Source organism: Polypterus senegalus, chromosome 13, assembly GCF_016835505.1.
Source record: "Polypterus senegalus isolate Bchr_013 chromosome 13, ASM1683550v1, whole genome shotgun sequence".
Classification (NCBI taxonomy): Eukaryota; Metazoa; Chordata; class Cladistia; order Polypteriformes; family Polypteridae; genus Polypterus; species Polypterus senegalus.
This window is the reverse complement of record NC_053166.1, coordinates 131,908,028-131,925,169: the sequence shown is the minus strand read 5'-3', so window position 1 is coordinate 131,925,169 and position 17,142 is coordinate 131,908,028. Positions and strand designations below refer to the sequence as shown.

The 17,142-nt window shown below is 37.3% G+C and overlaps 1 protein-coding gene across 2 annotated transcripts; it reads left to right on the top strand.

Moving 5' to 3' along the window:
* The first annotated feature begins 18 nt into the window (after window positions 1–18).
* mrm2 (mitochondrial rRNA methyltransferase 2) lies at window positions 19–15,859 on the top strand. 2 transcript variants are annotated; one of them, XM_039775935.1, is made up of 3 exons: window positions 19–94; window positions 10,633–10,935; window positions 15,398–15,855. In XM_039775935.1, exons 2-3 carry the CDS (start codon window positions 10,635–10,637, stop codon window positions 15,820–15,822), a joined length of 726 nt encoding a protein of 241 aa, XP_039631869.1. In that variant the 5' UTR covers window positions 19–94; window positions 10,633–10,634; the 3' UTR covers window positions 15,823–15,855. The 2 variants fall into 2 exon arrangements, with proteins under 2 accessions (XP_039631869.1, XP_039631870.1); XM_039775936.1 differs by lacking the exon at window positions 19–94 and having other exon boundaries at window positions 15,398–15,859.
* Window positions 15,860–17,142: the final 1,283 nt, after the last annotated feature.

Sequence of the window (17,142 nt, the reverse complement as noted above, 5' to 3'; positions counted from 1 at the left end):
CTCTGCTCCCGCCTACTGCATTGCCTCTGTTGATTGGACGCCCTTACTTTCTGCGTGTCGCACCTAAAATGGACCGACAGGGTATATAATAAAAGTAAGATAAATATTTTCATTTATTGATAAGCTATCATAACATCAGAGTTTGACATTGGAAATATACAGTTTATTATATTGTGTTTATACACTTAATACAAACGCAAATTCTGTATTTGAGGAAGTTAATTGCATAAACATTTTTAGTTTAAAATGAGATTGACCAAATACAAAATGTGACAAGCTCGTTAGTTGCGTGGAAATGCGAGAAAGATCAGAGCCTGTTGCAATGTTTGTGGTGTGGAGGTGGTCAGAATTAACTGTATGACAAGTGTGGGTGTGTAGTTAATAAAATGCTCTTCTTTAACACAGTCTCACACGCTCAAATCGCAAGAAGGACTTTTTTTTAACGATAAGTAGCAGTAACTTCTCTTATCTTCTAAAATGACTTTCTGGTGTGTGGCGTAGTGGTCATGGCTTTGACCTGAAAGCCTAAGGTTTTGCATTACCTTTTTACTGACATTGTATGACCATGGCAAGTCACTTCAGTTTTATGCTCCAGTTGGAAAAAACTAAAGGAATGTAACCAGTTGTATTTCAAATGTTGTCTTAGATAAATGTGTTAGCCAACTAATAATACTGTGTTTTAATACGACGCTGTTTGTCACCAGACAGTCCAGCAATGGAATATTGTCAAATAATATTTCAATAGTATATAAAGATGTGGAGTTGTACTCCGGTAAAAAAGGCAATACAACTTATGGCAAAGTATTAGTGCAGCAATAGCTCATTTTTGCACTCCCAATCGATTAACTGATAAGAATATCTCAAAAGAAATGTGTCTTTTTTCGAAACAAGGTAATATTGCAGTTGCCAACAAGAAAACAAGAACTCACTCGTGTTCACTGCTGCCAGTGTGTCGAGACGATACTGGAAGAATAGTCATTTATAATGTGCAAGTACGAGAAGTAATGGTTAATTGATTGATTTTATTTTTTCTCCAGCCGTCTGGAGTTTTTTTGTTTTTCTGTCCCCTGGCCATTGAACCTTACTCTTATTCGATGTTAATTAATGTTGATTTATTTTGTTTTATAATTGTGTCTTTCATTTTTCTATTCTTTAATATGTAAAGCACTTTGAGCTACTCTTTGTATGAAAATGTGCTATATAAATAAATGTTGTTGTTGTTGGATTAAACTATGTATTTCTATATTTCATTTTGTCAATGCTGAAATACAGTAGAGTCACTTTACTGATTTCCCATATTGCACCATTGTGGCGTTGGCAATGAACTGTTTTACTACAAATGTAATCTTCAATAATTTACACAGTTTACTCCAAATGTTGGAAACCAATTGCAACAACAAAAATTATACAAATAAACACTTTCTGGATCACCAGGAACATTCTATGGCATTAAGTGTAACTGCTTTATTTAAGTGTAACTGCTTTATTGATTGTAAATGTATGACTCATTATATCTTCACTTGTTGCAATCAAGTTTTGTTACCTGTCCTATTACACTTGCTGAACAAACAGGCCCTGGCCTAATGTTACACGATTGTTTACCTCTTTTGTAAGCCACTTTGGATAAAAGCATCTGCTAAGGAAATATGTGTAAATGCAATATAAGGGGCCCATAGCCATAGTCAAGGTGGGGGGTGGTACCCAATGAAATAAAAAAGTCAAGTCAAATTTTATTCAATATGTGCAATTATATATAGTATGTAATGAAATGCTTAGTTGCCGAATTCAAGGCTGTAGAAGGATATTGAAAGATAATAATTAGTAAATACTGAACTCTAAATAATAATACATATCAATGGTTACAGTGACAGCATTATAGGCATATTATAAAATGCATAATTAATAAGTAAATAACCTAATGCAGGAGAATTAACAAAGGGCATCATGTACCTGTAGGAGCTATGCTCATTTAGTATGAAGATGAACACTGGATGTAAGGTCCTCCATACTCTGTCTGAACTGCTCCTCATGCAGCAGTAATGTTCCAATGAATGCAAGCATTGTTGGCATGGCTGGTATCTCTGATAATTTTCATTGCCCTTTGCACACATTGCTTGGTATAGATGTCCTGCAATTTGTAGAGTGCCTACCAGTAATGCATTCAGCTGACCATACCATACCACACTCTGCAGAGCCTTTACAGACCTGCTGTGTGCCGTTTCCAGACGAGATGGTAACACTTCCTGTCAGGATACTTTCAATGGTGGATTTATAGAAAGAGTAGTATTTGAGCAGTTGAATGACATTTTCAGATTTTTCAGGGGCACTCACTACTGGAAAAAAATGGTTCCTTTATCTTGCAGTTCACTCCTTGCTCAATAAGCATCTACTCTCAACTAATAACAGGTAGGATAGAACAAAACATGCAAACTTTAGAGGAGAATAGCACTTAACTTGGCTTTTAATGTTGATTTTAGTCTCTGTAGAGTCTCTGGTACTGCAGGAACAGGCCAAGTTTCTTTTCTGTTTCCAAGGCAAACTTTCAGTTATGCTTAGATGACATTGTTCAGAGAAAAGATCCAAAGGTTGGGTGGCTTGACAACAACCCACAAGATGCCATTCAGGTCCTAACCACTGCAACAGAAAAATAGCCAATCAGCAAGTGAAGGGTGTTGTAGCTGTGCTATTTAGTCCTATTACTCAAATATCGCTCACAATAAAAACAGCACAGTAAGCAATTTGATTCCGTATGTATCCATCTCTCCCTTTTTGTCTCTGTAACAAGAAATTTCCAGTGTGTCCTTTGCCATGTGAAATATTTTATGCCTGACTTTCACTTCCTATTTTGCCTTCTAATTTCTCTCTTGATGTTTCCATTTAAATGGGGTCTTGTTCTGCAGCCCTACAAGGTAAAATACAAATGTTCCTTTATATTGTGTAAGTATAGGTACTAATCACATATTTACTTAAAGCCTTAATTATCGCACCCTGCCAGTCATTAAGTACATTAAGCACACTATAGTACAGGTAGTGTGTAATAATAAGAGTGACACACAACACATGTGAAGTAATATAGTGCAAATGTTTGTTTTTTTTTGTTTTGTAAAGCAGATCTACACTGCAAATTCATAAATCAGTGATTTGAGTAGGTCTTTAAAGTTCTGAAATTTCCAGGACATATTTAAAGTATTATTCTGTTTGTTTGAGATGTTAATTATTAGTAATATTTCATTATATTCTTTACCTTTGAACTTACTCTAAATTAGTCATAAGCCAACCTTCTGAAATGTACAGATAATAATTTTATATTTGCTTGCTTGTCCTTCAAAATTGTTTGTTTTTTTTGACAAGTAAATTACTTTGTGTTATAATTGAAAGAAAAATGTGTCTAGACATTAATTTTGGGTTTGCCAGAAGGTGGAAAGGTGAAGGCCCCAAAACAGGTATACCACATAGTACCCCCAAAGGAGTAGAAATGGCCCTGTTTCCGCATACATGCAATTTTCAATTTTTATTTATATATTTTTTTATTTCTAAACCCGTTCTATCATGATGATCTCTTTTTCCTGAGCTAGTTTATTTGCATTTGCACCCTCCACATTACTCATATATTTAAATACAATAAACAATACTCTCTCTCTTAACAAAACCCTCCTCCTCGCCCATACACTTGCTCCTCTACCTCCCAGCTCAGCTCAGTGTCTGGACTGAGGCACCGTTCTTTTATAGCCCCTGACCCGGAGGTGTTCCTGTCCCATCAATCCATAGTTCCTAATTCCTTCCGGGTCAGGGCAATCAGTCCTTTTACTCAACCCGGGAGCACAACATTTCTTCCCGTCACGTGACTGTGATGTACTCCCAGGTCATACGGCCTCACAGGGCCCATAAGCCCCCCCACAGCTACTCCTGGTGGTTCCCAAGGTATCCAGCAGGGCTGTGTATAGACACTCTAAAGTCCATAAGGCCCTGCTGGACCTCGGGGCATGATCCTGCTGTAGGGAGAGCTCCTCCTGGCGGCCTGGGGGTGCTGACCGGCATGGGAAGCCGGCAGTCCTCCACATGTAATTGCTCAGAATAATTTACTAAGTTAAATCTTTGAATATGTTAAGATATCTTAACATTTTTAAAAAACATATTAGCATAATAGATGAAAAAATATTTGCAAATGCATATCTCTCTATTATAAAAAAAAAAAATCCTGGAGAGAAACAGTAAGGCGACGAGACGTGAAACATAAGACTTTGTGCCCAGAGATTGACCCAGGACCGTCTCGCAATGACGTAGAACATGAGATTCTTGCAAGACACGCCCTACTTACAACCAAATAAGAGCGCTAGTAGCAACACACTCAGTCGTGTTTTGGCTGTGAGCACACACAGATCCAGGGCTCTCAGTGCATATAAAACGCATAAGGACAATACGTTATAAATGAAACGTAGATGACTAAGCGAAGTAATTATCAGCCTGGAACAAGTGGAATTGGGGAAAAAAAAAGCACGTCCAATCCAAAACGTTGCCGCTATACACATGCAGAGCAGGTTAGAGATTATGAAAGCAGTAGAATTTGAAAGGCTCAAAAAAAAAAATGTTGGCGTGATACATATGTGGAGAAAGTTACAGAGTATAAAAGTAGGAAAATTAGAAAGTATAAAAAAAAAGAAAGTAAAGATTGCAGTAGCGCAAACAAACGGAAATTATTACTCGAAAAAGGGAAAATAATCACCACGGACCAGGTGTCATTAAAATAAAAGCAGGATAAAGCGAGGTCAGAAATAAAAGACAGAGTAGAAAACAAAGTAAAACGTCATAAAGAGGTTGAAAAACAAGGGGCCAAACACATGCAGAGCAGGTTAGACATAATGAAAACTGGAATTCAAAAGACTCAAAAAAAAACATAGGCGCGAAACACATGAAAGCAGAAAAAAAACGACAGTGTCAAAACAAAAAAAGTAAACATCACATTAGCGCAAAGAAAGAGAAATTATTACTCGGAGAAACTAACGAAAAGGCGAATAGAGATTGAATATATGGACATAGGTGATATGTCAGAAGTATGTAAATATTGTAAGGCTTTGAAGTTTAAGTCAAGAGAATTTCAAAAACTGAGTTTACCTCACATGCATTTATTGGTTACTTTGCAAAAAAATTATTAACTGCTAATGATGTAGATTGTTTTGTCTGTGCTGAAATTTCAAACAGAGAAACCTATCCTGAATTATGGTACAAGGTCATTAAACACATGTCTCACTGACCTCATTAAAAAGATTCAGCACGTTTAGACTCAAAAGATTCCAAATATTGTTTTTATAGAAGTTCTGAAATAAAAGGGAAACTAATGAAATAGCAACAATTCAAAGAAAAAAAAGCTTAAAAGTGTGTATCTGGAAAAACAAAAACGGGGGTTGGCGATCGAAGCGAGCAGGGGGCAAAGCTCCCTAGTACATTAATAATTTTAATCAGAATTTGACCTGATACATTTGTTAAAAATGAAATCATTTTAGCTCTATGAACTAATAATGTATGTGAGAAGCAGAAATGTTTGAGCAAGACAAAAGGATCAGAACTGTATTTGAGTACTGTTTCTGCATACATCATTCACAACAGAATAGTGAGAATTACATAAGGGTTTTTTTTTAAATGAAAATGCACATAAACATATATTTCTTAGTTTAAAGAAACAATAAATATTAACAAAAAAAGGTTGCATTTTAATATGAAAACACAAGCTGCCAATTTTTAGTGACATTTTTCATTACAGCTCTCAAAATCTTTAAGTCTTAAGCTTATGTGTAAGATGACTTTGATCTATGAAAGTTTATAATACTATAATTCTTACAAATTCAGTGTTTTTATTTAAAGTTGCTAGGATATCTTGAGATAATTAGATACCAAATAAAGGTGGCCAAGCTGAAAATACACAAGTGTGAAGGGAGTCCAATTGTATAGATAAGCACAGAACATTGGAGGTGCCTTCATCAGGTAGAAGAATGTATGTTAGCAGCTCTAAGTAGAGTATAATACGTTGCAAATGGAAACTAAACAAGTTATGTCTTGGGACCTTATTTTAGAATTAGTTTGGTGCAGTGTGGTTAGTACTGCTACCTTACAGATCTAGAGTTCAAATCATTTCCTGTTTACTGTGTGGAGTCTGCATGTTCTCCCTCTTTTAGCATTGTGTTTCCTCTGGGTAGTACTCTGGTTTTCCTCACACACTCCAAGTGACTTCTATATTGGGTAATTGGCAACTCAGAATTAAACTGGAATGAGCAAGTGTGTATGAGTGTGCCATTCAGGATTTCTTATTGCTATGAAGTCTATACTGCTGGGTTAGGCTCACGCTCCCAAGAATGCTAAATTATATTCTGAACTGTCAGGTGTCAGATTTCCTTTTCCACTGGCACAGTCACATATGCTCACAGCACACTCTGGTAGCTTTTTTAGATTTTTCACTACCAGCTAATCTGCTAGTATGCAGCATTGTTAATGAATGTTTGTGTATTGCTTTAAGCACAGTAAGGTGGCTGTTTTTGTAAATAAAATGACAAATGAAAATTCTAAGTGAGTAAAATATTTTGAAACACAGGGAAGAAAATGGATTTTAGATGTTGTAGTATACTTGTATTTGTGTCAAGAAGAACAGGATAAAGCCTACACTTTTCTTTGTTGCTGTTACAAAGCAAAGCAGTGAGTCTTTAAGAGCTGTGTCAAAGAACAGCATACTTGAGGAAGGTTACAGACAGTGTGATGCAGCTTAATTCTGTCCTGCTAGCACTCGTTGCAGTCGATAGGCTTCATCCATATATGCCAATTAAAGAAAGTTTTCATGACAGTTGGTTGTTTTACAATTTTTCCATCCTGCTATTATGAACTGTGTTTGGATACCTCAGGAGAAAAAGTTGACTGTTGCCTTTACAAAGTGCATTTAGAATTACACGTCTTTTGAATGTCAAAGCCTTTGATTTTTCCAGGCTTTTAGGTCTTGTGAGATATTCTTATCTGTGACTTATATACTGAATGAGGAGATCTCGGTTTCACTGTTTTTTCACTTGTATCATATGTCACTGAAGCCTAAATGTTACCTGACCATAAAAATAGCCACCATTATACAGTAAGTCTTATTAACTATTAGGAATGCACTATAACATAATCTAGTAGCTGTTAGTTAAATGTGTGAAGTTCACAATAGGTTCATTCTGTTATTAATGATTGAATCGATCCATTAACAAAGTTACTATGTCTAGTACTTTTTACATAAAAGCTGGAAATACTTATATTGTGTTTGTAGAAAGGCATTTGTATGTATAATACATTATGTACATATCAGACAACTAAGTCACCTCTCGATGTGGAAGAAGCTGGGAAATGGTATTCTAATAGCAACACTATGCAAATGATTAATGTACATCTGCATCGGTCCCAATGAAGCTGTTGTTTTAATGCATTTTTAATTTTGCCTAATTTTTATTGATTAAATGCTATATTATCTTGTCAACATTGTACAGTTCTGTTTTTGTGATTTTTACATGTGCCATTTCATTTTTGTTTTTGTTTTTTTTTTGTTTTTTTTTCATTTTTTTGTTTGGTCAGTTTGCCGTCTGTTAGGTTAGAGCCCTTTTTTGTGCATTTGTCATAATTGTTTAATAAGAGTGTTTTAAAGAAATATTTGGGACAAATACAACATTGAGGTAATTTGCTTTCCATTTTCAATTGACATTAATGTCATTTTTCATATTTAGCACTTTTCATTTTGTATTTTATTATGTACTAGCCAACCCACGGCGTAGTATATGCTGCGTAATTATTTATTGATGGGTGAACACTTCCTGAAAGACACAGTTGTCCAAATGGGGTGGGTTTGAGGATACGACTGCGAGTGAATGAAAAGATGGAACTCTGGAGAGATCAACATACAATTGTCCGTGACTGAAAACTGGTTTTGGCAGATACAGGCATATCTTTTTGAAAGGTTGGCCCTGTGCCTTATTAATTGTCATTGCAAAGGCCAATCTAACAAGAAATTGTCAGCGTGTAAAAGTAAAAGGTAAATTTGAATCTGATGGGGTCAGGGAAATCCGGGGAATAAGGACAGTTTGTGAGGTAGCAGCTGCCTTGAGAGTGAGGGTGGATGCGGAGGAGGGTTAGAGTTGGGCGGGCGGTGCTCTGTCGTGCGTTCCCCATGATGCGAGAGGAGGGTTAGATTGGGCGGGCGGGGCTCTGTTGTGCATACCCCATGGTTGGGCGACTTGGTCGATTATAGAAAAGCAGCCAGAACTGAAAAGAACAATCAAAAGTCAACTTGGCACAGAGGTGCATGTGGAATGTAACAGAGACGAAAGCGACTGAGGCTGTGTTTGGTGAGGTGTTGCATGCGGGCACATGAGCAGGCAGTGCGCATGCCTCAAGAACAAGGGTGGACGCGGGAGGAGGGTTAGAGTTGGCGGGTAGGGCTCTGTCGTACGTATCACATGACGCGGGAGGAGGGTTAGAGTTGGCGGGTAGGGCTCTGTCATGCGTATCCCATGACGCAGGAGGAGAGTTAGTTGGTGGGCGGGGCTCTGTCATGCGTATCCCATGGTCTTCAAGGTACTGGACGGGGCTCTGTCGTGTGTACCCCATGGTCGGGTGACTTAGTCAATTACATATATACAGTATATATAGATGTCTTATCATGTATCTTTTGAAAGCAAATCTAAAAATCAATAACATATTGCACTAACCTCTTTTTCTCCCCTGATGAGTGCAATGACTTTTTTTTTTTTGGAAATCCGTAACGAGTTGTTAAAATATGCTGCTGGTACAGGCATGCTTTGATTGTTTTAATGGTGACACATTTGTTATCTCTGTTTTCTCACAGCTAATAGGGCCCAAGTCACTATTCCCAGTCTGCTGACTATCTGTGAGAAGTCTGTATGTTCTCTTAGTAAAACATTGTCAGACTCACTTAATACAGTACAGGGTTACTTGTCACTGCAGCCTATGTGAGCAGCACTGAATTCAGGTGTTGCACAATAAGTAATTTTCGGGTTTTTTCTGGTGCTATAAATTGCACATACTACCTGTTTGTATTTGTCTTCTACACATTTATCACAACATACTTTTGCCGATGTACTGTGCACAAGGCAAAATCAATATGAGCCCTGGACAGGGTGACAGTCTCTCCTAGGGTATACTCATGCACACACTCACAGAGGACCAATTTAGATTGTTCATTTAGCATATCCTGCAGGTTCTGGAGACGTGAGAGTAAAACCAGATCTACCAGGGGAAAACTATGCAGCTTACACACAGACAGCAAACAGACATATAATTTGAACCAAGGATGCTTGAACAGTGAGGCAGCTACACTAACCACTGTGCCACTTATTTTCTCTCATTCCATGAATTTTCTCTAGCTTCAACAGTTTCCTCCAATGACTGAACATCTAGAATAACTAACAAAGGTAAATTGGCTGGACATGATTGAGTTTGTATATGTGTGTGTGTGTGTGTATGTGTGTGTGCGCATGGCTTGAGATGGACTGGAAATCTTGCCCTGAGATTGATGATGCTATCAACATAGTAGAGAATACAAAGCTGTTATTAGAAATATTTGATGATGTTTCCTTTCTGAGTAAAACATTTTTGAGTTCAGACAGAAGTAATCTCACACCAGTACATGTAAATCTTTTCAAAATTAAGAATGCATGCAGTTTTGTTTATTCATCTGTTTGCACAGTTTGGTGTTGTAGTGAGCCAGTGTCTATCTTAGCAGGAACTGAAACAAAGTAGAATTCTAGCATGAAGAAAGTTGCAGTATTTCTTGGCCTGCATTGTTTCAGTTACTGTTGTACGGACCCAAACAGACCATGAGACAAACGTCCCAAAAACGCACGTTTATTTTTGTCTCCTGCACACAGCACCACACAATCAGCACAAGTGGCTCAAAGTCCTTTCTTTCCTTTTCCTTTCTTCTCTACTTCACCTGCCTCCACTCCACTCCCGCAAGCCCTGTCTTCTACCTCCCGACTCTGGCTCCCCAAATGGAATGAGATGGCCCCTTTTATAATGCACCCGGAAGTGCTCCCTGACACTCTTCCTGCAGCACTTCCTGGTGTGGCAGAAGTTCTGCCATCCAAGGCTCCAGGATTGTCTTAAGTGCCCCCTGGCGGAGGCCACGGTCCTCAACAGGATTAAGCTTCCAAGCTCCAGTCCCGTGGCCTCGATGCAAACCGGGGGGCTGCCCTCTCATGTCCCAGGGAAGGTATTGCCTCTCTCCTGGTCCTTCCACTTTCAGGCGTCCTGGTGGAGCAAGGTCCCCGGTCGTCTGCCACACTGTCTTAAAGGAATTTAAAGTCAACCTGTTTATATTGTAAATGAAACTAAGTTTACATTTTTCAGTTTGTGGCACGTCATATTCTCTCTGTTTTTATTCCTGCCTCTTGTGCTGTCCCAATAACTTAAAGTTAGTGTTTTTATGGAAATAATAAGGAATCCTTCCTAAACATGCAGAACCTTAAGAGTAAGAAAGGAAATCTGTAAATCAAAGAATGATTGCCTTATATTTAGTAATGTAATGGTGTTCTAACCTGAGTGAACAATAAATGGCAAAAACTATTATTATAATTTTCCTTATAAATAATTTTTTCTTTGCAGAAATGTTTTCTTCTCATCTGCTGATCAGATCATTACATAGTTCATGCCAGTTTTGGAAGAAGTTCCCACAGTCTTTGAAAGGCAAGTCTGTGGTAGAGCAGCGCTGGTTGGTGAGACAGCTAAATGACCCTTTTGTGAAAGAAGCTAAAGTGAAAAACTATCGCTGCCGCAGTGCTTTCAAACTACTCGAGATTCATGAAAAATATAAAATCCTTCAGCCTGGACTGCGCGTGATAGACTGTGGTGCAGCACCAGGAGCGTGGAGCCAAGTTGCAGTTGAGAAGGTTAATTCTGACAAAGCAGGTACTGTACAGTAGTTGTTAAACTCGGTCTGTCTTTTAATACTATGACTATCATCTCATCTTATTTTCTTATCCACTTTTCCTGGTGAGAGTTGTGGCAGAAACTATAAATGATTTCAGTAAGTGCATGCTTCCCCCCGCCCCCCGTGTAGTGAATGATATCTTTAAACATACATTAACATAAACGTCTTAAGCATACTTAATCCATTCCAGGACATACAGGGTGCCAGTCCATGGCAGAACCTACTCAGTTATACGAGTTCAGTTTTTGAATCACCAAATATCTTAACACACATGCCTTTGGATATCTTAAAGAAAAGTTAGAGTATTCTGAGAAAATCCACACAAATACAGGGAGAACATGCAGACAATACTGTATATATAGTAGACATTATCCCTGTGTGGGATTCAAAAGCAGGGCAGTGGACCTTTGAGGCAGCAGCACTCAATAATGCACCAGTGTGCTGCTCATCCTTAAATTTTATAGATATAACTGTACCAGCTTAATTATCTATTAATACTAAAGTGCTTGATTTGGATGGTTTTCCACTTGTTTTTATAGTAATGGAAATGATTCTTTTTTTTTTCTAAGTCAAATTTGTGTTGTGTTTTTTTATTGGATTTCCACTGCACATGCAGTGTTTTTTTCCTTTTCTTACTTATGCCACCCTTATGAATATGCAATCCATCCGTTCAGTTAATTTTCATAACCTCTCCATTAGTTAAGTTTGAATTGTAAGGTCCATATATTTATCAACATAAACTGTTTATAATGGTCCGGGTAACAAGTTTACTCTGAAAGCAACTGGTGCAACAGTATACAGACAAACACAACAAGTTGTCATTCACATTTAAATAAATATAAGATGAACTTCAACTCATGTGCTTGCCAAACATCAGTTTTGCAAGCATTTTGTTTAGCAGTAAAGTATAATGTGATTCAGATAAAGGCTAATGACTCGCTCCCCCACCATGACCCCATATGGCAAGATTTCCCTGGAGGCCCTCTGGCTTATAGCTTTGCTAAAAACTGACTTCTTAATAAAAGGTTAATTTCAGCCTTTAATTAAACTTCGTGCTCAATTAAGTATGTTGTTTGTTTGCTTTCTTCATTAAGCATGTCAGTTCACAAACTGCCAACATTCTTCAAGCCCTTGAATTGCCTACAAAATCTAGCAAAGGATTCTGCCTGCGAAAGCAAACACATATTTACACTTGTGCATAAAAACAGTTAGGTATAAATAATACTGAGCAGCCTTACTGCTCATTAGGGTAGTAGGTACTAGATAAATCAGTATAAGATTATTAGGAGTAGCAATACCAATGGGATTTTCTCTCAAGACAGGGTCGCAGGTTTATCAAGACTGAGATGACTTCTAAAAACATCCAACTAAAAATTGTCCTGTGGTTACAAATAAACCATTAATAAAAAGGACTTACAAATGCTGGCATGACTTGTGCAGAGCAATAGAAAAATAGGGTTTATCTATTAAAGTGTACATGAAATGAGGGCTGAGAGAGAGATATCGGAATGCACAACTCATTATATCTTGTTATAGGCCAAGGCAACCAATGACTCAATAGAGATTCACTTCTGTCAAAAAAAAACACAATGTTGTATGCTTTAATGAAGCCAATTTTTTGCTATTCCAGATGAATCAGAGTACCATGATATTATTATGTAAACCCTGTGAGTCCCTGGATCCTTCTTATCATTTATCAACAATGTTCTTACACTGCACTTTTTGACATGTTTTTCCCTTTTGGAGATGAATGCCTAAAAACCCATGCACAAACTTTCCGTTAGGTGTAAATAGTACGTCAGCCTTCCAGTTTACACTCTCTGTTTATTGGTTGCAGTTTATTAGCAGTAAACATTGCCCAATTGACATTTTGAGCAACGCATTTTTTTCTTCCGCCATCTTTATTTGTTAGCTATATATATTGTCTTGGGTATATAAACTTAATTAAAATGTAACAGTTACAGTTAACAACAAGCTTCAAAAATTCTGATATCTTATGATTCAGTTATTCAGTAGGGTGTCTTTGTCCAAAGTTTTTCCTATTTTAAACAGTTCTGCTGTTGAAGCATACAAATTAAAGTTTTATTCCAACTTCTGTTGTCCGAAAACATATGAGAAATATGTCTATTGGTCCTACAATGACCATACTAATAAATTCTGTTAAATTAGAATTGTTTATGACATTATTTCCATTACAATTTGTGTGATTACTATTATTTTTTTTTTAGTCTGCGTTTAGTCACCTTTCTCCTTTTTGGGCATCAACATGTTTTCATTTTTTTTTTATGTAAACTATATTTTATTATGGTTATATACAAATGATCATACTTTGTATGTTTCTTGTTAACTTATTAATTATTTGTACACCTCATTATAAGAATCCACTTTCTTGTTTACAGATTCTTTTCTTAATTTCCTTTGTTGTTTTTGCACATAATTCTTTAAAAATAATAGTTAAAACACAAATACAGCATCTACTCAACTGTAAAAGGCTATCTTAAAAAATAACATTTTGAAAGAAATACAATTAAAACCAATCAAGCCCAGAAATTCTGCTGTGAATTTCTGTATTCACATATTAAATATCTGGACTGGTAAATAAGATGTTCCATTAAACCATGTGTAAAATTAATGGATAAAATTGACACTAAAGCAATAACTGCTGTGCACTTTAGGGTTTAGATTGAGGAGCATTGTCTTGGCTTCTATAGACTACATAAACTTTTAATTTTAACTGATTTTCCTTCTTTTCAATAAATCTCATTGTTGTGATCAAATGGAAGAAACAAACCCCCTGTGCAAAGTCATAAAGAGTGTGGACTTACTGCCCCTGTGTTCAGTATGATCATCTTCTTCTTTCAGCTGCTTCAGACAAAAAGACTTAACAATATTTCTCAGAGTTTGAGAATGTTTGAAATTAATCTATGGACTTTTATTTCCTTGACCACCCATGGTTAAAATGAAATATTATATATAAAATAATTTTTATATATACAAAAACGTGCTCCTCAAGGGAGCAAGAGACAATTCTAACAAAGAATCTTTACAAAGGAAGGAACCTAATACAATTTAAGAAAATGACAAAAATGAGGCAAAAAGGGTTTGCCTAACAGACAACCCACAACTAACAAATCCTTGCCCATAGTCCAGAAATGATAATCCAAAGACGCAAAATATTCAGAAACCAGCAAAAAAGATAATGCTCACAAAAATGCACTCTTTGACACTCAACAAAGTATTGAGGGACATACTCCCAGTGGGGGCGGCACGGTGGCGCAGTGGGTAGTGCTGCTGTCTCACAGTTAGGAGACCTGGGTTCGCTTGCCAGGTCCACCCTGCATGGAGTTTGCATGTTCTCACTGTGTCTGCGTGGGTTTCCTCTGGGTACTCCATTTTCCTCCCACAGTCCAAAGACATGCAGATTAGGTGCATTGATGATTCTAAATTGTCCTTAGTGTGTGCTTGGTGTGTGTGTGGCGCCCTGCCCGGGGTTTGTTTCCTGCCTTGCACCCTGTGTTGCCTGGAATTTGCTCCAGCAGACCCCTGTGACCCTGTAGTTAGGATATAGCGGGTTGGATGATGGATGGATGGATGGATGGATACTCCCAGTGTGAAATATATAGGCTGAAGTTGGTCCCTCATCACTGACATGATTGTGGCCCTGCCTCCTGGGGTTCTAAACATAGAAAACAAGACACATAAGGGAACACACAGTACATAAATAATAAATAAAAGTGAATAATATTAGCAAAATATTAATATTAACAAAAATTAATCCATAATTGGCAAAAAAAATACTTCTGAATAAATGAAAATTACTGAAAAAAGGAAAATAAGCTTACGCAATGGTACATACTCTGGCTGTAACACAGGGGTGGGCAAAGTAACTTCTGGAGGGCCGCTCCAAACCACTTGCTTAATAAGAAGCACTTATTGCTCAAGTAACACTTCAGCTTCATTTTAGTTGTATTGCTTGTTAAGATTTTGAACCCTTATTGCTTATTTTAGTCTTAAACAGCTGTATTTTTTGTTGTTATTTTCTCCTTATTAACAATAACATGCAGAAGACAAAATAAACCAGCATTTCTCCATTTAGCTTGTTACCATTTATACCTGTGTGTATTTATTGTGCACTGTTTGATTTAATTAAATACCTGGAACGAAAGTGAAGCGAGCTTTTAAAGACATGATGATTAGTCCCAGCCCAATAAATTATTTAATATGTGTCTATTATTATTTTAGCTATATCTGTTCCATTCAAGAGGATGGCTGTTGGAGAGTGTGAAATAAAAAGATGAAGAAAGAAACATACGGGCATTTATATTCATGAGCAGATGGCAGTGTAACCAGTGTGAACGTGTTATATGCCAGTTTACTACATGATAACACCCTTTCTCATAAATATGTTAATTTTTCTTTTTTCTGTTTTTCTTTTTGCAGATCTGAAAGCCCCTGTTGGTTTTGTAGTTGGAGTTGACCTTCTGCAAATTACTCCACTAGAGGGAGCCCAATTTTTGTCAAATACAGATGTCACCAACTCAACAACCATAAACAAACTCTGTGACCTTCTTCCTTTGCAAAGAGCAGATGTCATCCTAAGCGACATGGCTCCTAATGCCAGTGGAGTAAAAGAGATGGACCATGAGAAACTTATCTCCATGTGCATGTCTGTGCTTGACCTTGCCCATAAAGTACTACAGCCTGGAGGCACCTTTTTATGTAAATATTGGGATGGGTGGCAAGCGCCACTTCTTAAAGCTCAGCTGACCAAGTATTTTCAGCATGTGAAGACTGTTAAACCACAGGCAAGCAGGAAAGATTCAGCAGAAGTGTTTTTCCTTGCATTACGTTATAAAATAAAATAATTTTCTGTTGTATATCTGTCATTGCTGTTTGGACTATGTGAACTTTAAGGTAGGGCCAGTTTGGGACAATATCTACAGCATACCTCGGATTAGTTGGGTAGAAGATGGGCAATAAGGTTCTTCAACAGGAAGTGCATAAGTAATAGCAAATTGAGTAGCTGTGAGCATATAACTAAAACAATAACAACATCTATTTGTATAGCACATATTCATACAAAAGATGTAGCTCAAAGTACTTTACAGGATGAAGAAAGAGAAAAATGATGAAATACAATTAGGGAATACTAATTAACATAGAATAAAAGTAAGGTCCGATGGCCAGAGAGGACAGAAAAAAAAAACTCCAGACTGCTGGAGAAAAAAACAAAATCTGCATGGGTTCTGAGGCTACGAGACGACACAGCCCTCTCTAGGCATTCTACCTAACATAAATGATCTAAATCAGTCCTCGTGGTTTTCAGGCTTCACATGGAAGAATTTGATGATGATGGTTATGTGGACATCTGGCCTTCAATCTTGGGACTGCACAGCGCTTTGATTGGGTGGTGGTGGCACAGATCGCCACCATGGAAAACCGTAAAAAGAACAACAGAGAAAGTAGTGGTTGGTACAGATTTCGGAGCCAGCAAAAATGATAATGATAATGATAATTAAATGCATATACAGAATACCAGGGTTAAACTGAAATGAAGCTAAGAGAAAGCCATGTTAAAATAATGAGTTTTTAACATTTTTTTAAAGTTCTCCACCGTTTTTGCCTGGTGAATTTCTATTGGTAAGCTGTTCCAGATTTTAGGTGCATAAAAAAACAGAATTTTGCTTCACCACTTCATCTATATGGGATGGGACATAGTTCTCCTAACAATGAAAGCATCCATGGAAGAAGTAGGTATTTTGTAGACGGTAAAATATAAGAATGGTGAGGAATCCTTCGGCATAAGAGATGACCACAGGGATGTCTGTTATTTTATGAATGGTATCCTGCTATTGATTGTATTACAGTGGTTGTTGTTCACGATTGCAAGGTCCGTTGTAGCCTTGGGGTAAGTTGTACGAGAACAAATACAGGGATTCCAGAAGACACTCTGGAACCAAAAGAGCTACAGTAGGTAAACCTGGAAATGATTCCAGGTTGGGGGCTTAAAAAACCCACTTAGTTATTGATGCATTGAAGTTCTATTTAGAACAGGAGTTGGTGGCAAGATTTAACATGCAGGAAAAGAGAGGACAAATGTTGCAAAAGAGATACGGAAGGGGGGTGTTGAGTACTAGTGAATTAACCTACTAGGTCAGTATACTCTATGGCAAATCCAATTTGTA

Bases quoted from the DNA above. Each gene is read 5' to 3' on its own strand.
- mrm2 (XM_039775936.1), top strand. From the start codon at position 10,635: ATGTTTTCTTCTCATCTGCTGATCAGATCATTACATAGTTCATGCCAG. The intron at 10,936-15,397 runs GTACTGTACAGT...TTCTTTTTGCAG, and splicing joins GGTTAATTCTGACAAAGCAG to ATCTGAAAGCCCCTGTTGGT.